Consider the following 23,759-nt stretch of genomic DNA (forward strand, 5'->3'; position numbering starts at 1 on the left):
CGAGCAATTCTGGAGCCTGAGGGAAGACAATCGTAAGTTCCAGGCCAACCTCAGCAACTTATTGGGTCCTAAGCAAATTAGTAAGACCTAGTCTCAAAATAAAAATAAAAATTATAAAAATAAAAAGTGCCCCTCTTGGGTTCAATTTCTAGCACACACACACACACACACACACAAAATCTAATTATACTCACATGTGAACATTCTAAAATTTGAAGGGCAAAATTGGTGGCTAAAATAGTAACCACAAAATTTTATCAAAATATATTAGAATTTAGAGGTGCTAAGCCTTGTGATAGCTCTCTTAAAACCAATAATAAATATCCAACGAAAGATGCAGAATAAGAATAGTGAAGAATTTCAAACAATGGTTTGTGAAATAACTACACCATGTTCAATGAGTACTAACTAAGATAAGCAGGTTATGGCATAGTTCTTTCCCCAAATTATGATGGCTTTCATGTAATAATGTAACTTATATTTTTTTTTTTTTAAAATTGAAATTTATTTAGTCATAAACTCATAGAATTTTAGGTTTAGGGAAGCCCTAAAATTCTGACAATTGTCTTCAGTTTGAAGATGAAGACAGCACTTTTCTATGCTATATAAAATTCTCTCAGAAATGCCACATAGCTGAGGCCATCAACATGAACAGTAAAACAGAAGACTCAAACTAGAGAGGTAACTTTGAGAAAGGACGTGTCCTAGAGATAATGATAAAGTGAACTTTCAGAGACAGAAGTAGCCAAGATGGTGGGCCCACAAAGTCAGTATCACAGGCCAGAAAACTGAGCCAATAGTCTAAATTTGGAAACATTTGTTCAAATACACAGAAAAAAGTAACAACTGAAAAAAGAGGTAGGGCAAGATACCATTTGCTCAGATTTTCAGCAGCCTCCAATGGTGGCTATATACCAGCAAGCATTAGCTGCATCATGGTACAAGAACATACATGGCACTGAAATGATCTTGGGAGAAAAACAGTTTATTTATACATAGCTAAATATTTCAATAAGAAAAATGTCTAAGAACTCCTGAAGTGAACATTAACCTATACTTGATTCTTTAAAAAAACAAACAAAAAAAAAAACATTTATTTTTTAGTTGTAGGTGCACACAATAGTTTTATTTATTCTTATGTGGTGCTGAGGATCAAACCCAGTGCCTCACACATGCTAGGCAAGCACTTTACCTCTGAGTCACAACCCCAGTCCCTATACTTGATTCTTTATATCATATTCAAAAAAATTTAATTTACCAAATTTTAGATCTCTGACATACGAACCAATGAGATATTCATTGAGGGTAAGGACCTAAGCTTTTTTTTTGTTTGTTTTAATATTTCAACCTTTCTTAGTTTCTCTTACTTATACATAACATTAGGGTATGTTTTGACATACAAGCATGGAATATAGCTTGCTCTAATTAGAGCAAAAGAGGAAGTACTGAGGATCTAAATTTAAAGGTTGATCTTTGTAAGGACTTATTGCATCTCGAAATGGTAGCATTTATTCTTAGATGTTTTGTTTGTTAACATGCTATTAACTAATACAGTATAGAAATTTATTTTCTAATTATAGTTTAAAAATATAAGTAATATCTTTACTTTCATGCTGTACTCAGCAATTGTGTCAATTTCACATAAAAAACTGAAACAGTATTTAGCAGCATTATCACTATTGTTGTTTCTTTTGTTATTATTAATAATAGGTGTTGAAATTTGTTAAATACTTTATGGTGACCTATTGAGCTTTGGTTTTCCACTGATTTTAAGTAACTATTTTTGGTTTATTTAATTTGTGTATATTTTATTTGAAAGATTTATATATATGGTCATTGATGTAAAGTCAGATGGTATTTCAGCTTTTGATACTAAAATTATGCTTATGTTGTCATAAATTATGTTTATGACATCATAGATTATTTACATATTCATTAAAAATGAGTACAAAAATATTTCCTTCCTTTTCTGATTTTTTGAAATGTTTATAAATTGCTATAATCATTGCCCCTAATCTTTTAGAGTAATTCATCCTGAGAAGAGTATTTATGTGTGGGTATAAAGGAAAAATATTAGAAATAAATGTTCTATATATACTTATGTAAACTGTGTTGTATGAACAAAAGTCTCCGTTTATGTGGGTGAAATGCCTGAGGACGAAGTTGCTTGGCTGTGTGTCAATTCCAATGTTTTGTTTCCTAACAAACTGTCAAAATGTTTTCCAGAGAAGCAAAACCACTTTGCACTTCCACCAGCAATGTATGAGTGATCTAATTTTTTTACATCTCACAGGCATTTGTTAAAGTTTAGCTCTTCTGAAAGGTGATGATCACTCACTGTGTCTTCAACTTATATTTACCTAATTACTAATGCTTTTCAACAACTTTTTACATTCCTATTGCCATATATCTTTTGTGAAATGTCTGTTCATACATTTTCCCCACTTTCAAATTGTGTTATTAAATTGTAGCTGTTCAATTTTGAAAATATATTTTCATTGTCTAAATGCTAATTCTTAGACAGATACATTATTTTTAAATATTTTCTTCAAATCTGTAATGTGTCTTTTTATACTGGTAACAGGTTATTTCACAGACTAAAATAACAACAACAACAATAATGAAGTCCAATTTACCAATGTTGTCGTCTGTCATACTTTTTGGTGTCAAATCTAAGATTATATTGGTCCTTAGGTCCTGGAGTTTTTCTCTAATACTTTCTTCAATTGGTATTATGTTTTATTTTATCTCTGGATGTTTTTGATTTTCTGAGGTTCTATTGGAATAAACCTGGAACTTTTATCATTCTGGACAGCTTGCTTAGTTTGTTTGTTTGGTCTTCTGCAATGCTACTTGAGTGTTTGACTTGGCATTTTCCTTCTGTTTAGAAAACCTCCATATTGTTATCTCAGATATTGCTTCTGTCCCATCTTCTCTTTCTTACTTGACTCCGAGAATTGAATAATGGATGTTAAATGCTCATGTCCCATATATTGACTCTTATTTATATTTTCTTTGTTTTCCTTTCCATTCTTCAACAAGGATATTAAGTTTGACCTATTTTCTGTTTCATTTGTTTTCTCTTAAACTATGTCTAACTTGCTGTTATTATCAACAATTGAGTTACAATTTCAATTATTGTATTTTTAAATTTAAACTTTTAATTTCAATATTTAGCATTTTTTTCATTAATTGTATTTTTTTTCCAGTACTGCAGATTGAACACAGATATGTTCTGCCACTGAACTATCTTTGTAGACTTTTTTATTTTTTATATTGAAATAGGATCTCACTAAGTTTCTGAAACTAGCTTTGGACTTAAAATTCTCCTGCCTCAACCTCCCAAGTAATTGGAATTATGGGCATGTGCCAAAACACTGGGAATCATTAACCTTACTTTTATAATTCTCAACTCATTGAATTAAGGAAATCACAAATATCTGAGTTTCAGCCCCTCACAGGCAGCAAATTGATCAGACCCTGCAGAAGGAAGGCAACTGTTTAGCTCTAGCCAATCAAGAGATTTCTCTACCTACTTCGGTTTGACCTATAGAAGTTTGCTGCTCATGCTGCTGGTCAGAGGTCTCTGAAACGTTTCTGGTTCTGCGTGCTTCCTGATGTATGTATGTATATCTATCTGTTTGTGTGTCTACCTATTAATCTATCTATCTCCATCCTCTGGAAGTATTGATCACATAAGTAATGATCATTTTAACTGTTGATTGTTCTCCATGCACAAATATAAAAAGCAATACATTTTTGACTATATTTTCTTCAGTTTTAAAATGATTTAAAGTAATTTTGGATGTTATGCCCATTCTGATTTGCCAAGACAGTAACAAAATCTGTCTCTCTCTGATGATCTTAGAACCTTTCTACTTCTCTGGATTTTTCTGTGTCATATAGACTTTATGGTACCCACAACCAATGGGTTCCTCAATTCCTTTACCATAAAAGAGGATATAACCTGTCTTGCTTTTGACCAGAAAATATGCAACAATATCAATGTATCTTTAGCTTATTACATTATAATACATGAGACATTTTGCTAGCAGACTAATCTAAGAAATTCCATTTACTTGCTTAATAAAGTAAGTGGCTATATTGTGGGAGTTTATATAACAAGAAACCCTGGGTGGCATCTTAGAACTGTGAGAAGGCTTGAACAGCTAAGAAAAACCCTGAAACTTAGGTATAAAGCTGGAAAAAAAAACTGAATACTGCCAATGACCACAGGAGTTTATATGGGATCCCCAAGTCTTGAATGAGAAAAAAAGCCCTGCATGATATCTTAATTGCAATCCTGTGGGACCCTGTGAGGGCCAAACCAAGCCATGCATAGGTGTCTGATCTACAGAAACTGTGAGGTTACAAATACCTTTTTGTTATAACCTGTGGATTCTGCAATTTTTTTTTAATACAGCAGAGAAGATGCATTCAAATTCCCTTTCTAGTCTCCCCCCATCTCTGTGTGCCACAGCTACACTAGCCTTCCTTCAGTGTCCCCACTACTTCAAATGAACGCCCCAGTAAGTCCAGCCCCATGTCCTACCTTCAAATTTTCTTTTTTCACTGTCTACATCCTATTAGTGCATATCGACTATTCACATTGTTCAATCTAAAACAGCTTTTAATATTAACCTCATTCAATCATCCTATGTCACTCCTTTGGATTCTCTACAGTAGAGCAAGTAGCCTGTCCACCCAGTACAGTCTCTAAGCTTCATTATGACAGGGGAGTTCAATATTTCTTCCTCTATTAATGCAGAGCTGTACCTAAAGCACTCAATGTAATTTTATTGGCATGATGAATGGACTGTGCACAAATAAGTTCAGTGTTCTGAATTACAGGATGCAGAGAATATTTATTTTCAATGACTCTCCAAAAATCTATTTGGTACTTAAAATAAAGCTTTATAAAATTATCTGCACTAAGTACAAAAATTACACTGGGGGATTTGGGGATTATACCTATGAATAATATGAATAAAGCTGCTTATTTTTCTTCCATTTAAATGATAGGAATGAAACAATTAACTTACCTGGCCCGGCTTAGAATTCTCACAGACAACAATATCATATTCCCTGGCAAGTTCGGGTGGATTGTCATTGACATCCAGAACTCTAATACCCACTGTGACATGGCTCAGCAAATCAGGATTGTCTGCAAAACACACAGGGATGTATTTAGTATTTCCATGCACACTTTGGAGGCTTGGTTTAAAACAAATCTCCTTAATACTGTGGCTTGTCACTAGCTCCATATGCTGTAGCAGGACTTTTGGCAAAAGACAACTTTATGAAGGCACTCTTTGCTAGAACTCATTAACTTACAGAAAAATGAAAAATGAACACCAAGTCATGACATGAATACTAAAATGATATTTTTTCATATCAAGGAAATTACATGTTATTCAGGAACTGGAATGGGAGAAAGTTGTCAGAACTCATTGCATGCTGTCAGAGTCTAAGGGATGAACAATTGGTTTCATCATTAATCTAAGAAAAGCACAGCAGTTGTTAAAAAAAAAATCACAATCTTTAAAAAGTTCAAGTTCTCAATCTAAATAAACTCAGAGAAATGGAAATTTCTTTACACAAATGATAGTTTACTTTTTATAGGGGAATATACATAATGTTAAGTTACAGGAAAAAATAAAGAACACTTCAAATCAGAATTTAGCATGGAATCTACATATAACACAGGTAAACTTCAAAATACTATCTCCAATATTTCTAAATATGTCTTATTCTTAGCCTTCTCATTTTTTAGTGAGCATATTAATTCTATGGTCTAAGGGAAAAGATAAATGTTGGTATTATTTTTACATGTCAAATCTAGAGATTTAGAATTAATTATAGAAAATTTGAATATATCTCTCAATAACTTGCACTCTATTTCTTTTTTGATGACTAATATTTCTATCATCTTCTAAAAATAATACAAAATCAAAATTATAACATAGAAGTAATACATTAAGAAGATCAGTATAAAAGACATGAATTTGAGAAATTCATCAAAGCACAAATTAGAAGCTGAAAACTAACAATATCAGGGAAAAGTGACATATAAATACTTATACAGATGATGTTAATAATAGTAAAAAATTCCACAGAGAAATCTAAAAGAAATAGATAATATAAATAATACCTATAGAAAATAAATTTCAGAGTGAAAATTTTTCCACAGAGAAAAATGTTAACTAAATGTTTTTACCTAAAATCAAAGCAAAAACTAATGTCAGACTTGTCCACAGAGAAAAGGGAAGTATTCCACAACTTGCTATCAGTATCTTGTAAAACTCTGATACTAATACTGGGTATTCCTACTAATGAGAGATATATCAACAGATTAAAAGAACTAACAGTAAGTCAACTGCACTGATGTATTAAAAACATCTATCTGGATCCGTTTAGTTCTAAGAATAATTATGTAATTCAAAAATAATAAAAAAGAGGGATATAGAGAAGAAAAGTAGGAAATTTTTAATACATAAAAATTATACATTAATTTAATGGTTTGGAGTAGTAAAAAAATGTGTGTACATAACCACTCAACAACAGTTACAAAAATCAAGAAATGAAATGTAATATCCATAAGCCTAAACACAAACAACGAAATACAGCTTATATTATTCTTAATGGGGCAAAACTACAAGAATTAATTAAGAGCAGCTGAAGTAATTCAAGAATAAAGCTAATAAAATATGTAAAATATCTATATGTGTAACACTTTACTTAGTTTCATTAAAGAAGATCTAAAAAAGTCATCCACAGTTGTAGCTCAGTGGTAGTGAGCTGACTTATTATGTGTGAGGCACGGGGTTCAATCTTTAGCACCACATAAAAATAAATGTAAAAAATAAGGTATTGCATCCACCAACAACTAAAATTATTAAAAATGTTAAGAGATATATTATGTCTCTTGTTTAAAAGACAAAATACCATATGTTCAGACCAACTATCCAGATGCATGTGTACATTCAATGTAATATAGTACAAATTCAATGAGAATTGTCCATAGGAATTGATAACTGATTCTAAGATTTATACACACTTAGGCCATTTAGACTCATAGAAGAGGAGCGTGATGAAAGCTTGCTCTGTGTTCTGCCAACGTGCCATATGATATTAGAACATAAGGCACTCTCACCATATCCAATGGATAGACAAACAGAAACATAATACAAAGTCCAGACACACTGCAAATGGAAATGTGGGGATAAAAAAATGAGGGCACTACATAAAATGGCAGGGGGAGAATAAGTTTATCAGGAGGTGGTTTCATACAACTTGTTATCATCATAATAATAATAACAAAATAATAAAGTGTAGCTTATTTTACACATGCAAAAATAAAACACATTTTGACAACTTTATTTAAAAAAATGCATATTTCAGGAAAAAAAAACAGTATTAATACATGACATTATATAACATGAAAGATTTTAAAACACAAAATGCATTAATCATGAAAAAGCATTGATAGATTATATTAAAATGTGATCTTGGGCTGAGGCTGTAGATCAGTGGTAGAGTGCCTGCCTTGCATATGTTAGGCACTGGGCTGGATCCTCAGCACTACATAAAAATAAATAAATAATAAATATGTTATTTTCTTAAGAAGTGACCTTATTTTTTTAATTCCTCCAAATCACCATATAATAACAGAAAGAAAGTCACAAAATGGTAGACGATATTTGTAGCACATGACTAACAAAGAATTTGCATTTATAATATAAAAAAATAGTGTAACAAGAAGAACAAAGTGTCAGCCCAGTGTAAAAATAGGCAAAAATTAATTACATTGAACAGAAGAGTAATATGAATGACAAATAAACACAGAAAAATTTCCCAGTCTCATTACCATTTAAAGAAATATGGCTTAATTAAAGTAAATTAACTTTTAACTTTGCATTTTGACACAATATTATAAATTTTGACAAAACTTGTACAAAGGTATGATTGAATATGAATCAATGAGACAATCTATAAATTTACCCTGAAGAGTAACTAGTGTGGTAGTGTATTTTTATGCCAAAAATCCATGCATTTTCCTAGATATTCTATTGGGGAAACTCCTGAATACATATCCCAGGAGTATAATTAATGGTAACAACAGTATCAGGAAAATGCAAGCATTCAAACAATAGCCAAATGGATATAGTAACTGGTATATTTATATCACAGAGGAAAGGAACGGTTAACAACATAATCACTGAGTGAAATGATTTTTCTAACAAATTTGAATTTTGTAAATATTTTTTCAGGAATGTGTCTTAAGACTATCCGAATATAGTAAAATTTTTAAAACTGAAATTAATAAAATATGCAAAATGAAATAGTGTATTGTAAAACTAAGAAATTGTTCTGGATGGTGCTCTTAGTAAGACTTTAATTCTTAAGTAGTAAAAGTACTGAAATATGTTTATTGCTATTCCTTGTAACATGTTCCTTATAGACATTGAATATTATATTAAGTTTATAGAAAAAGAATTACAAAAATCCTGAAAATGTATTGCATAAGTAAATTCATATATGATTCATGAAATCAGCATTAATATTTTATCAATATTAATCATCATTATAAAAAAATGTAAAAGATGCATGTTATTTTATTATCTTTATATTACATAGATAAAACAAATTAAAATTACTTAAATACAGATTTAATAGTTGTCTATATTGAATTCTCATAATGAAAATAGTGATGCAGCTTTTTCATAAGTTAATATGGACCATTATTTGTCTTTTATTACATTTTTTAACTAAAAAAGTATTTTTCATTCAAATAATTACATTATAAGTTATACAAATTGTAATTGACACAGTATACCTTATTCATCTTGGCCAAGTGGCATTATTATACACTATTCTTACCTTTCTAATGCCATATTGTTATGGTTAATTTTTGTAGCCAGCTTGATTAGATTAGTCGATGCCTAAAATTAAGAGTCTTTGGGTGTGTTGGTGATGGTGTTTCCAGGAATGACTGACATGTGGGACAGCAAACTAAGGGGGAGAACCATCCTATATGTGGGTAACACGCCAGGGGCCTAAAGAGAACAGAGGGGTGGAAGAACTAGAAAACCAATGCAGATGTAATCTCAAATTTTCTTGAGAGGGTTCTTGGCTTGCTGCTGTGATCCTATGAGGACATGAATCTGGCTCCTTCACTTCCAAAGCAGACTGTGACCAATGACTCTCCAGGGAGTGTCCAAGCTTTCCTTGAGGCCGCACACTGGATCTTTTTCTGAAGCTCCAGCTCTTGGACTGATCAGCTACTGGTTCCACTAGCTCTCTAGCCTCAGATGAAAATCAAATTCTGGTCCTATGAACCAATCTATTACATTTCCTTTTTATTATTGTGTGTGTGCATGTGGTGTTTGTGTCCTGTTCATTAGAGAATCCTAATACACATGTATAACTGTTTTCTTTTTCCTATTTTAAACAGTATGCATGACTTTTTCATACATTACTGTAGATGACATATGAAGAGCAAAGGAAAAGAATTTGTTCTTGAAACTTAAGGATGGGTAATTTCCTGAGCCTTAATTACTAGTATAAGCAGCCTCAGTTGTACCTGATTAAATACATCCCTACTCTTTTTTGAGCAGGAAGGGTTAAAAGTAATTTCAGTGAAATCATTAAACATATTTCATATAAGAAGATGATGACAAGACTATAGCCTGTGGAAGAACTTGAATAAAAGAATAAAAATGTCCTGTCATCGGTCATTCTCTCTCAATGTCCTTCCTGCCTTCTTTATGGTTTCCTCCAGAACTAAAAAGTCATGGAATCCATTCCACTCTTGGACACAGAAAACTGAGTCCTTCAAGCCTAAGTAGACTCCTTCTATATTGGTATCATGTTATTTTGCACAATTACTAGTAGACAACTCAGCGATTAAAGACATAGTGTTTAGGATTAGACAACTACTAGTTGTGTCTGCAGTCCAGAATCTTGTGGGGAACCTCAATTAATCTAACTTTGTAGAGATTCAACATAGGTCCTACATGCACTGTTCAGGAAAACCATTGAAAGTTTTGCAAACAGAGTGTTAGAACAAGTTTAAAAAATTATTAACTGCGAGTTACTGAATATAGGATGATATTTAAACATGTAGCTTTAAATATGGATAATAGGGCTGAAACCCACTGTAGCTCTATACTCACCGCTCCTCTGCTTGCATGCAACTGGTATTCTTTGTGTAATCATGATATTAGTTAATTCTCATTTGTGAATTGGGAAGTTCCTTTTTGTCTTAGTCTATTATTTTCTTAGTTTATTTTATTATTCCTTTGTTTATTATTTCCTTTGTCTATTATTTGCCTTTGAATGTCAAATATATTTGTAAGGCTAAATTTGGATTTCTTTTATGTTTTTAATTAAACATTTCTGTTATGGTTATTTTAGTCTTATTTTCTCACTTCATTTTTGTAAATCAGTTTTCATATTTTTTTTAAAATCTTTTATTGATTTTATTATTTTTTAAATACAATACAGCAGTGGAATGCATTACAATTCTTATTACAAATATAGAGCACAATTTTTCATATCTCTGTATATAAAGTATGTTTATGCCAATTTATTCCTTTATACATGTACTCTGTTTTTTTTTGCATTACAATTCTAATACACACATATACCACCATTTTTCATATCTCTGTTTGTATATAAAGTATGTTGACACCAAATTCAAGTCTTCATACATGTACTTTGTATAATGATGTCCATTACATTCCACCATCTTTGCTAATCCCCTACCCTCTCCCTTTCCCTCCAATCCGTCTTCCCTATATAGAATTAATCTAATCTCCTTGTGCTCTCCCTCCCTACCCCACTATGAGTCAACCTCCTTATATCAGAGAAAACATTTGGCATTTATTTTGGGGGGGATTGGCTGACTTCATTTAGCATTATCTTATCCAATGCCATAATAATAATAAACAAATTACCCTCAAATCAGAAAAAAATAAATATGTATCCCATTTAGAGTATTCTTGAAGAGCAAATACTTTGTTAAGTCATTTATGATTTTAGTGCCTTAATTTTTTCATCTATAAACCTGGAATAAGAATGATTTGACTCACTAAGCTGGATTTTTGAAAAATAATTAAGAGGTCATGTAAATTTTACTCTATAAGCAAAGAAGAGAACACAACATACATTTTAATCCCGTCTGAATATTAAAATTAAAAAAATGAAAAACTAAACAAAACATGTTATGTGATCAATTTTATACATGCAATTTCTAGCACAAATTATACTGTTTATTTTATTGAACCCAGGAACACTGTACCACTGAGTTGTATGCCCAGCTCTTTTTATTTATTGTTATTATTATCATTATTTTTTTTTATTTATTTTGAGACAGGTACTAAGTTACTGTGTGTCTAGCTAATTTGCTGAGGCTGGCTTCAAACTCTCAATTGTCCTACCTAAAATTCCTGAGTCACTGGGATTACAGGTATGTGCCACCATGCCCAATTACAAATTATATTATTTATAAATAAACTATACTTTAGGTAATATCAATATAATAGGAACTCACAATAGCAGATTGGAACCTGTAGAGACAGAAATGCAGTGAAAATGGTATTGCACTGCAAAACCTAGCATGATATTGCAAAATTTTATTAATCTTCTATAAATTAAGGAACTATCAGTTTTATACAGGGAATGGTTATGAATGCCTGGGTGTGCTTGCCAGCATAATGGGCTATGACAGAAGATGGAACAACTAAATATTCCACTTTACCTGATTTAAACGTGTTGACTTTGAATACAGAAAGTGAATTTAAAGCTACTTTTTCAAATTATTTTCTTAAAAATCACCACTTAAATGCTTAATTTACTTTTACTTCAAAGTCATTATTATTTACATGTGCATCCTCTCAAAGAAATCTAAGTCATATTCACTGGTATAAGTTTATTAAGGAATTTGGTGATTTCTAATCTAATTATTTACTTTCTAATGTGAATAAGAATAAAATAGATCAATTTTCTTATGCATATAATATGCATTATTTTCTCAAAATAAGGGTTTATTTATATTCTTTATGAAAATCTACTCAAAAAGAAAAATCTTATCTACATTGCAACAGGAATTTTCAGTGAATGAAAGTTCTAAAAATCACATTTTTATTTGACTAATTTTCTTAAATGCCCATAAGTATGAAGATGGAGTTAAAAATCATATTTTTGGTCTCTGTTTCTTAAACTTTTGTGAACATATTTCATTTTTTGTGAAAATATCTACAAACCAAAATAATCCTCCCTCTTTTGAAAAGTGATTATGAGTTAATACTGGAACATTTTGAAATGTTAGCATGAATTTTGTTTATGAAAGAATGTGTTTAAATCATTTCCTTAAAAAAAAAATAACAAGAAGTTTTGAAACCAAGAGTTCAAACAAACAAAACCTTCATTTAATGTGTATGTTTGGAAAGAAAGATAATTTTGCTAAATTTAGTTGTAGTTTTAAAATGTTGTATATGAAAGTCATATTTAAATTCAAGACAAAATAAAAGCTGAGATAAAATCATTAATAAATGTGCTCAGTATGGTGGCACACTCTTATAATCCTGGATACTCTGGAGCCTGAGGCCCAAGATTGCATGTTTGAGGTCATCTTCAGCAAATTAGTGAAACCCTACTCAAAATAAAAGATTAAAAGGACTGGGGAAATATACTCTTAGTAAAGCATGTGGAGGTTAAATTTCCAGTACCAATAAATACCAATAAATAAATAAATACTAAAAAGTTCTTGCTAGTTTGATGGTCTAATGCAGTAAGAAGTAATCTACTGATGAAACTATTACAATGCTTGGTATATACTAGTGCTGTTAATATGTCTATTTTCTCTCTTTTTTTCCCCTATTCTTCAAATCATATATAAATATTAATTGAGAAACCTAATGCTGTTTTCAAAATATTTTATTATACTGAGTAACTGAGGTGAATATCTGATATTTAATATGTTGCTCCTCAGACATTTATGTACTATAGTCATATATAATGCCTTTATATAACTCATTCTGTGAAATTTATATGAGAGAAAATAAAATCAAGTCAACATGTTTTAAATCACTTATTTCACAGTGATGGAAAAACACCTGTGTGTAAGCAAATATGTGTCAATTAATATATATATATATATATATATATATATATATATATATATATATATATATATATAAAATATGTATATGTAGTATATAATATATATTTTTATGATATATATTTATAGTTTATATATTATAATATTATATTTGTTATATATCTAAATTTATAAATAAGTCATCCAAAATTTATTCCATGTATGCTTCTTATCTCATTTTTGTCAGATTAAAGCTGTCAATTTTTTCATCACATAGTTGTCTTATGAATTCCAGAGATAAGTGAGTTACTCAGAATGAATTTACAGTTTCTCAAAGAAAGGCAGCTACCTCTAAATCTCCAACAATTCTTCAGTATCACTGCCTGAGAGCAATGTGTGTTTAGTGGGTGTACCTTTAATCTTAGGTATGAGTACAGCCTTTGATCTGTAAATAATAATCTTAAAGTCAAAACAATTCTCCTCTATTATAAATTATTTATATTGAAAATATGTAAACATTTGTTGCTTATTATGAAATAAATTTTTAAAAGAAGACTTATCTATGTACAATTGGCCCATGTAATTATTATAAGAGAATCTAACAAATTAATTTCTATTTTCAAATATTTTAAATAAATACAATATTTTTAATAATTCACAGTGTCAACATTTCATCTTTGTTTCTTTCTTCATACGGTTCATGAGATTTTCCTCTTTTTTCTCTTTGTATAGTGTAAACAATTCATCTTGAATTAACTCATGTTCTCCTTTGAACTTATAACATTACCTATGCTGCCTAGAACTTCAATAATTCACTAGATAAAGATTTGGTAGCATTATCATTTTATTGGTAAGTAATATTAACATAATAAACATTTTCTTATCCATTCAACATCAGAAAATAATTTTGTTAATTAAAATGAAACAGCTAATATGAAAAATTGTTAAGAAAAAGAGCAAAACAAACATGATACATTTTTAATATTTGTTTTAAAATATCTGAATATATAGTATTCACCAATCTCCAAATTCTCAAAGAGGGAAATGTCTTATCTCTCAGAATGGATCTGCTGTTGCTTGGAGGTAATGTCACCTTTCTTGTGAACATCACCCATAATGAATCATCTGTGAATCGCCAATTGATTTAGTTCAATTGAAGTAAGAAGTTGAAAATACTTTCAAAATAACAACATTTCTGATTTATCTAAAATTCCCATAGGTTTTTTTTTTTTTTTTTTTTATTTTATTTTTTTTTATTGTTGGTTGTTCAAAACATTACATAGTTCTTGATATATCATCTTTCACACTTTTCTTCAAGTGGGTTATGAACTCCCATTTTTAGCCCATATACAGATTGCAGAATCACATCAATTACACATCCATTGATTTACATATTGCCATACTAGTGTCTGTTGTATTCTGCTACATTTCCTATCCTCTACTATCCCCCCTGCCCTCCCCTCCCCACCCCTCTTCACTCTCTACCCCCTCTACTGACCTTCATTTCTCCCCCTTGTATTATTTTTCCCTCTCCCCTCATTTCCTCTTGTATGTTCTTTTGTATAACCCTGAGGGTCTCCTTCCATTTCCATGCAATTTCCTTTTTCTCTCCCTTTCCCTCCCACCTCTCATCTCTGTTTAATGTTAATCTTCTTCTCATGCTCTTCGTCCCTACTCTGTTCTTAGTTACTCTCCTTATATCAAAGAAGACATTTGGCATTTGTTTTTTAGGGATTGGCTAGCTTCACTTAGCATAATCTGCTCTAGTGCCATCCATTTCCCTGCAAATTCTATGATTTTGTCATTTTTTAATGCAGAGTAATACTCCATTGTGTATAAATGCCACATTTTTTTAATCCATTCGTCTATTGAAGGGCATCTGGGTTGGTTCCACAGTCTTGCTATTGTGAATTGAGCTGCTATGAACATCGATGTAGCAGTGTCCCTGTAGCATGCTCTTTTTAGGTCTTTAGGGAATAGACCAAGAAGGGGAATAGCTGGGTCAAATGGTGGCTCCATTCCCAGCTTTCCAAGACATCTCCATACTGCTTTCCAAATTGGCTGCACCAATTTGCAGTCCCACCAGCAATGTACAAGTGTACCCTTTTCCCCACATCCTCGCCAGCACTTGTTGTTGTTTGACTTCATAATGGCTGCCAATCTTACTGGAGTGAGATGGTATCTTAGGGTGGTTTTGATTTGCATTTCTCTGACTGCTAGAGATGGTGAGCATTTTTTCATGTACTTGTTGATTGATTGTATGTCCTCCTCTGAGAAGTGTCTGTTCAGGTCCTTGGCCCATTTGTTGATTGGGTTGTTAGTTATCTTATTGTCTAATTTTTGGAGTTCTTTGTATACTCTGGATATTAGGGCTCTGTCTGAAGTGTGAGGAGTAAAGATTTGTTCCCAGGATGTAGGCTCTCTATTTACCTCTCTTATTGTTTCTTTAGCTGAGAAAAAACTTTTTAGTTTGAGTAAGTCCCATTTGTTGATTCTAGTTATTAACTTTTGTGCTATGGGTGTCCTATTGAGGAATTTGGAGCCCGACCCCACAGTATGTAGATCGTAGCCAACTTTTTCTTCTATCAGACGGCGTGTCTCTGATTTGATATCAAGCTCCTTGATCCATTTTGAATTAACTTTTGTGCATGGTGAGAGAAAGGGATTCAGTTTCATTTTGTTGCATATGGATTTCCAGTTTTCCCAGCACCATTTGTTGAAGATGCTATCCTTCCTCCATTGCATGCTTTTAGCCCCTTTATCAAATATAAGATAGTTGTAGTTTTGTGGATTGGTTTCTGTGTCCTCTATTCTGTACCATTGGTCCACCCGCCTGTTTTGGTACCAGTACCATGCTGTTTTTGTTACTATTGCTCTGTAGTATAGTTTGAAGTCTGGTATCGCTATACCGCCTGATTCACACTTCCTGCTTAGCATTGTTTTTGCTATTCTAGGTCTTTTATTTTTCCATATGAATTTCATGATTGCTTTCTCTATTTCTACAAGAAATGCCGTTGGGATTTTGATTGGCATTGCATTAAACCTATAGAGAACTTTTGGTAATATCGCCATTTTGATGATGTTAGTTCTGCCTATCCATGAACAGGGTATATTTTTCCATCTTCTAAGATCTTCTTCTATTTCTCTCTTTAGGGTTCTGTAGTTTTCATTGTATAAGTCTTTCACCTCTTTTGTTAGGTTGATTCCCAAGTATTTTATTTTTTTTGAAGATATTGTGAATGGAGTGGTTGTCCTCATTTCCATTTCAGAGGATTTGTCGCTGATATACAGGAATGCCTTTGATTTATGCGTGTTGATTTTATATCCTGCCACTTTGCTGAATTCATTTATTAGCTCTAATAGTTTCTTTGTAGAGCCTTTTGGGTCTCCTAGGTATAGAATCATATCATCTTCCCATAGGTTTTTTAATTGCTTAATTTTTCTCCTAAATTGCAGCGCATTTTTTACAAATCACTTTATCAAGTCTGAGGAAATATTTCAACCTAGTCTACACAATTATTGATTTCCTTATGTTTATGTACCTCAGTGTTTAGTGTAATGTTTAAATAAATTTCATAATAACAAGTTTAGCAATCTCGGAAACAGGACATAAGAAAAGAAAGTTTCCTGTGTTCATCAGGAAGGAGCAACCGATAATAGATCAGTCTGCTGGGACAAATTATTATAAAATTGAAAAAATATACAGAAAGCCACTACTCTCAGAGATCAGAAACCAGACAGTGGCAGGAAAAAACATCCTTCTGAGAAAATTAAAGATATACCAAATAAGTCTCTAGAATCCCTGAAGATTTAATAATACATTTATTATATCAGTGTATCCTGGTGGATAAACATTTTAAAACCAATGAGCATACATTACTCTTTGTGTGGGGTTACAACCAAGAAACTCAGAATAAGTCAAAACATCAAAAATTGAAAATGCATTTAGTACACTTAACATACAGGACGTGAGAGCTCAGCAACAGAGTAGTACAATACAGATAACAGGTTGTTTACCCAAGTGACTGCGTGGCTGACAGGGAGCTGCTGTTGCCCAGTGGAAATAAATCATTAGCTCAGGGAAAATCAAATTCAAAATTCAATGTATAATGTTTAAAGAAGGTATCATTTTCACACCATTGCAAAATCAAAAAACTTGAAGTTAAGCCAATGCAACCTGGGGGCCATCTGTTATTTGTTACATATGTGTACACACATTTTTTTTTTCAAAGAAACCAAAATCTATTTTTTAATTTAACCAAAACACAATAAATTAAAACTTGAAGGGATTTCCTCAATACACGCACTCCAAACCTCTAATCAAAAATAGTTATTTCTATCATTAGTAATTAGGAAAATGCAAAGTTAAAATTATACTGAGATTTCACCTCAAACCAGTCAGAATGGCAGACATGGGGAATACAATGATAAATTCTACAAAGGACGTGGAGGAAAAGGAACACTTTTACACTATTGGTAGGATTGTAAATTAGTGACACCACTATGTAAATCAATATGGATGTCTCTCAAAAGATTAGAAATGAAACTACCATATGACCCAGTTATAGCACTCATCAGTATTTATCTTAAAGAATTAAAGTCTTCATACTATAGTGATACAGGCATATCCATGGTTATAGCCCCACAATTCACAGTAACCAAACTATGGAACCAAACTAGGGGTCCATAAGTAGATAAATGGAAAAAGAAAATGTTATATACAAATATATCACATTTACATATATATCGCATTTACATACATATATATATACATATACATATATATATGTATATATATATATATATATATATATATGTATGTGTATGTGTGTGTGTACACATAGACAATGACGTTTTATTTAGCCATAAAGGAAAATGTCATTTTGTCATTTGCAGGAAAATGAATGAAACTTGAAACCATTAAATTAAGCAAATTATGTTACATGTCATATGTTTTCTCTCATATGTGGAAATTAGAGAGGGAAAAGGAAAAGATAGTTGGGGAAAATCTCACAAAAATCAATGGGAGAACAGTAAAATAGTTGAAAGGAACCAGGGAATGGGAGGAAGGGACCAAAAGGGAAAGTGTTGGGGAGTGGTGATGGCCAAATTATATTGTTTATATTATGGGCAGATACAAATATATAACAACAAATCCCGTCAATAGGTACAACTATGGTGTACCAATAAAAAATGTGGGGGAAAAAAAGTTGATCACATAGAAGTAAGGAGAAAAAAATGTTAATTTCCAAGGTCTAGGGTTGGAAGAGGAATAGAGGAAGATAAAACCTTGGTCAGGCGATACAAAGTGAGAAAGGAAGAACAAGTTTTGGTGTTTTATTGCATTATAGGGTGACGATAGTTAAATTTCATGAATGTTTCAAGATAACTAGAAATGTGAATCTTGAATGAAAAATTATAAAATCTGAGTGGATAGCTATGCTAATTACTGAGATTTGATCATGATGTGCACATTCTGAAATATTCCACTGTACCCTCATAAACATGCATAATTACATTCCATCAATTATAAGTAATATAAACTAAATAATCCTAGGTGGGTCTTATACCTAAACTTAAAAATCAAACATGTAAACTTAATAGAAAAGCTTTTAGGAGTAAACAGTAAGATGTTCAGCAAGCAAAAGTTTTATAAACAAGACAAAGAATCATTATAAAATAAAACAAATTTTTTAGCTTAAAGTAATTAAAATTTCTTGTTCTTAAAAAGTAAACAAATATATGGTTCTTAAAAAGTAAATAAATTAGAAAGCCTCTGTAGAAATATAAACATATCAAAAACTTTACTTTAGAATATAAAAATAACTCTTAAAACTAGTTAAATAACCAACACAAAGATGTAAGAAACTTAGATAATGAACAGATACATCCACATGACAAATGAGAAGTTGAAAATATTTTCAAAATCTCTGTCATTAGTGAAATAAACCACAATGTAATTCCACAATACTCCAAATTAATGAATAAAATGAAAGGGATGATAAACTCTCAAAGATAATGTAGAGCAATCAGAAATTTTATATTTTCTAAAATATTAAAACTTTATTGGAAAAACGGTTTTTTAATGAAGTTAAACATGAAATAATTATGTGATTAAAATGTTCAATTATGAATATATATATTGAACAATGGCCATGTACCAAGTGGTGTTTAATATTAAATTATCATTTATAGAGTTTACATTTATTATGCCAGTATGTACCATGTAGTGGATTAAGATACATGATTGGAGTCTTGTAATAAACTTTGTTACAAATGAGATAATCTGTTGAAAAATATGTCCAAGTTTCAATTGCTTGTATAAAACTCAAAACAGGCTTAGATGGTTTCACCCTACCCTACATTCAGTAGTCTTAAATATTAAGCATCACAGCACTACTGAAATAATTTGAAGACTTTATTAACAATATAATGGTAATTAATACAAGGAAATTGATATCCTTGGTGAAATTACAAGGGTATCAAAATGGAAGAGTACCTATATTTAAAAAATGTAATCAGTAAAAACTACAATAACTTAAAAATTTCTAAAATGTGTTCTGATAAAAATGCTAGAACTTATTTTCTATAACCACTAAATTCATGCAATTTCAAGTTACATTATAAACTAAGCCTTTTAGAGTCTTTCATATAATTTTGGAACAGAATATAACATTTTAAGTGTGATTTTTCCGATATGAAATATATTAGGACAGTTTAAATCTCAAATTTAATATACTACAACATTGAGGTCAATCATATAGCATATTACATATTTATTTAAAACAGAGGCTAACCAATATTTCTTTGGGAAATATTCTAGAATACATCCAAGAAAATATTATGTGTTTTGGTTATGTGTACCCAGGGTTACTTATTACCAAAAAGAATTGGAAATAATTTTCAAAATGATTATGTACAACAATAAAATATTTTAATGCTTATACAGACCACTAGATGATAATTTTACAATTGAAGAGTATATACATCAAACATTATTTCACATATGCACAGGGAGCTTTTGGAATATATATTATATCAGCAATGTTCAAAATACTAATCATCAAATGCCAAAAATTTCCCAAAGCCATGGAAGTTGTACACATCAACTAATGTAAATTTATTATCTCATCATATTGAAAATGAGTAAACATCATGTTTGTTTCAGTTTAAATAAATACACTTGTTCTATTTTTTTTAGAATATGGTACTTATAATAGCATATTATAATAAGAAAGCTCTGAAAATATCAATATTTTAAGTGAATATAAAAAAAAAACAAGAATATAGTAGGTATAGTAATTACCTTACCAAACTCCTTCTCACTGTGTAGAACCACAGAAGTTTTGAATGGAGTTGACTGCAAGTGGAAATTAACATATGGGCCTTAATGATACCAAACAGATAAGGATAACTGCATAACAATAGTCAATTCAACACATTCCAGTTAAGTATACAGTTTTTAAGGACAGAGAATAAAGTTCCAAAATGACCTAATAGCAATGACATTTTTAATGGCTATCTGAAGTGACAATTTCCACAGGAAGTGAATGAGGACAGTAACACTAAGGTAAAAGATCACACAAAAAGCAATGCAAAAATGGGAAGATCAGAGATAAATGATAGAGAGGTCTGATCAAAGCAAATCCAAAGAGAACTATGAATTTTATAGATAAATGAGTCAATGAAACATTGTTGATCCAAGAGCAAATTGAATGATATTTTTCTCTATGTTATTATTACTTACAACAAAGAAATTTTGGCAGGTACCTACAAGATGCCGCCAAAGTTTACATCTAGGGATTCATGTACTTGTATATTCACTTGCTACATGTAATAGAATTGGCTCATTTTAAACAATAAAACATTGCAGAAGTAACAATGTGCAATTTCTGAGCCTTGGTCATACAGAAGACGGCTGTCTCCATATTAGTCATCCTGGGATAACTCTTACTGAATCACCAGCTACCTTGATGTCAGTATACCCCAGCGGTCTATGGAGAAACCTATGAGGTGAAGAACTGAATTTCTCTGCAATCTTGCCAGGGAGATGATGGAGACTTTTAGAAGCTGTATCCTCAAGGCTGAATCACCTTGAAGTGACTGCAGCCCAACCAAAATATTTATGACAACACCATGTGTTACCCTGAACCTGGATTACCACTTATCCTTTGCCCTTATGACTGACCCACAGAAACTGTGAACCCTACTGTGGATTGGTATTTTGAGTCACTATATTTGAAGTACATTTTTCTATGCAGATGTATAAGGAACACATTGATGCATATACATGTACACAAAATTTTCAGACCAGTATTTTATTACCTTGATCATTGATTCGAGCAATATAATTTTGGGGGGTTATATTCCATTTGTGCTAAGAAAAAAGCATCAATTAGCATTAAAATATTTCCATGAAAACTGAGGAAAAAGTAGAGTTGATAAACAAAGAATATATAAATGCTGGTTTCTAGTCCTTGGACTTAGTTTTGTACATAGTATGTATAAGAGAAAATGCAACAGTGAGTTGAGGCAACCATTCATATTACTACACACACATGAAATCACTGCCACTGTTTAGAATATAATTACTAGTGATAGAAAGATTTTTCTGATTCAAGAATGAAAAAGTAGCCTCTCCCTAACTTTAGCTTCTTTAGAAATTACTTCTGTCTTGCAAACAATAAATGATAGCTGCACTTTGATAAATCAGCCAGGTGGTAAAAGTTCTCAAATTTAGTACACACACAAAAAAAGAAAAAAAAAATAAATTGTTTTAGGTAAAATTGAAATATATAATTTAGTGGTAATTGAGTTATACAGAGAGTGAAATATTTGTTAGACAGTTAAGTTAGGTGGAGGGATGAGGAGTAGAGAATACCCATGTACTTAACAACATTTAATTAACCACTTTCTTGGGCCAAAAAATTTACTAAGCATTTGGAAATGATATGATGAAGAAAAATAAGACTCCAGTCCTAAATTTGAGATTGTTATAACGAAATAAAGATTAAAAAATATAAAATCAATCGTAATAAGATCTTGCTATAAGTAATGCATGCAGAAAGTCAGACTGCAGAAGGGGACAGCTGTGAGACTGACTTAAGAAATTTAGAAATATTTCAAAGATACTGTGACATTTGAAATAGTTCCTAAAGGTAAACTATGATAAAGGAGGACAAAATGAATGAGGACATTGAGAAATGAAAGGATTATGACTTCCTGCAAAAACATGTCCTTTTGGGGTGCTATGAGTACAACAATGATACACATTCGTACAGAGGATTAACTTAGAGCAGAGAAGTCTGCATTGTGTTATCAAAGTTATACTTGTCTTGCTTTGAGTTTATTTCTTAGCTAATCCGAATGCATTTGTAGGAGGAGGGGGAGTCCATGGGATTAGTAGTAAATACAGCTGTAGTATAAATGAAATATTCATTGAACACAGGTTTATTAACCTAGCTTCACATTAGAATCACACATGTAATGGCCTTAAACTCTAACATGCAAGAGAATCACAGGAAAGCTTGATAATACTGGTACTGCGAAGCCACAGCCATAGAGATTCTGATTCAGCAGGCCTGGATGGAACCTGAGGATTTGCCTTACTGAGTTGCCAAAGACCACATTTGGAGAACCACTGATTTGTAATTTAAAATTCTAAGACCCTTCTCTAAGATGATTGAATTTCTGCATGCTGACATGGGCAGTGTGGATTGTATGCCACTCAAAAATCTTTAAAAGCTATAGTAAGCAGTCTAAATTAAAATCCAAAAATTGCAAAAAATAATTTAAAAACTAGAGTAAATGACAAAATAGATGTTTTTGCGACGGATAATTTTATATGTCCACTTATCAGATCATGAGGTGTTCAGATATTTGATCACACATTATTCTGGGTATTTCTGCAAAAGAGTACTTGGATGAGATTGACATTGAAGTTTCGGAGTACTGGTGAGCCTCATCCAAATAGGTGAGGCTTTAAAAAGCAGAAATTCTTACTCCCACATAAAAGATAAATTTCCTGACTAATGCCATTCAAGCTGAACCCCCAACTCCTCCTGGTGCTACAGAGGCATTCCAGCCTTTAGCTTGAGACTGGGGATGTTGAAAACTGCAGGTTTTGCAATTCTAACTTCCATCTTAATGTGAGAAAAGACTTTGTAATAAATCTATCCCTCCTATTTCTCTTTGTGTCTTTCTCTCTCTCTCTTCATGCATATGCATACATTCATACACACAAGCAGTCCCAATTATTTGTGCACACATTTGTATATATACAGCCAAACTCATATGCTAAAACTGCATGCTGTAAATACACAGATACATCTGGAAACAGAAGTGTATATGCATGCACACCATTACTTATCCTTCACCTCCAGACAGAATCCATGCACTATCCTATCTATGAAATCTTTGCATATCTTCCTAGAGAGATTAACATACCGTTTTTTTGTTTCTCTAGCCATAAAATGACTGCTGCCAAAGCCATAATGCAATATTCTGCTTACTTTGTCTTCTGCATAAGAATCTTATATTCTTCAGAGGCAAAAATTTCTCTCTCCACATATTAAGACATACAATAAAGGTATATCAAATTCATGTCATACTGGCACAAAAACAAAGTGATGAATGGAACAGAATAGAGAACTCAGGC

At 31.6% G+C, this 23,759-nt stretch overlaps 1 protein-coding gene across 3 annotated transcripts in view; it reads right to left on the minus strand.

The window, feature by feature from the left end:
* Positions 1 to 23,759, minus strand: part of Cdh18 (cadherin 18) — a 318,203-nt gene that overhangs the window by 29,992 nt on the left and 264,452 nt on the right. For all 3 annotated transcript variants that reach the window (XM_071611877.1, XM_071611879.1, XM_071611878.1), the window contains exon 8: positions 5,043 to 5,164. In XM_071611877.1, the coding sequence (XP_071467978.1) occupies positions 5,043 to 5,164 (122 nt within the window). The remainder of the gene's footprint in view (positions 1 to 5,042; positions 5,165 to 23,759) is intronic.

This window comes from Marmota flaviventris, chromosome 5 (assembly GCF_047511675.1).
Source record: "Marmota flaviventris isolate mMarFla1 chromosome 5, mMarFla1.hap1, whole genome shotgun sequence".
Classification (NCBI taxonomy): Eukaryota; Metazoa; Chordata; class Mammalia; order Rodentia; family Sciuridae; genus Marmota; species Marmota flaviventris.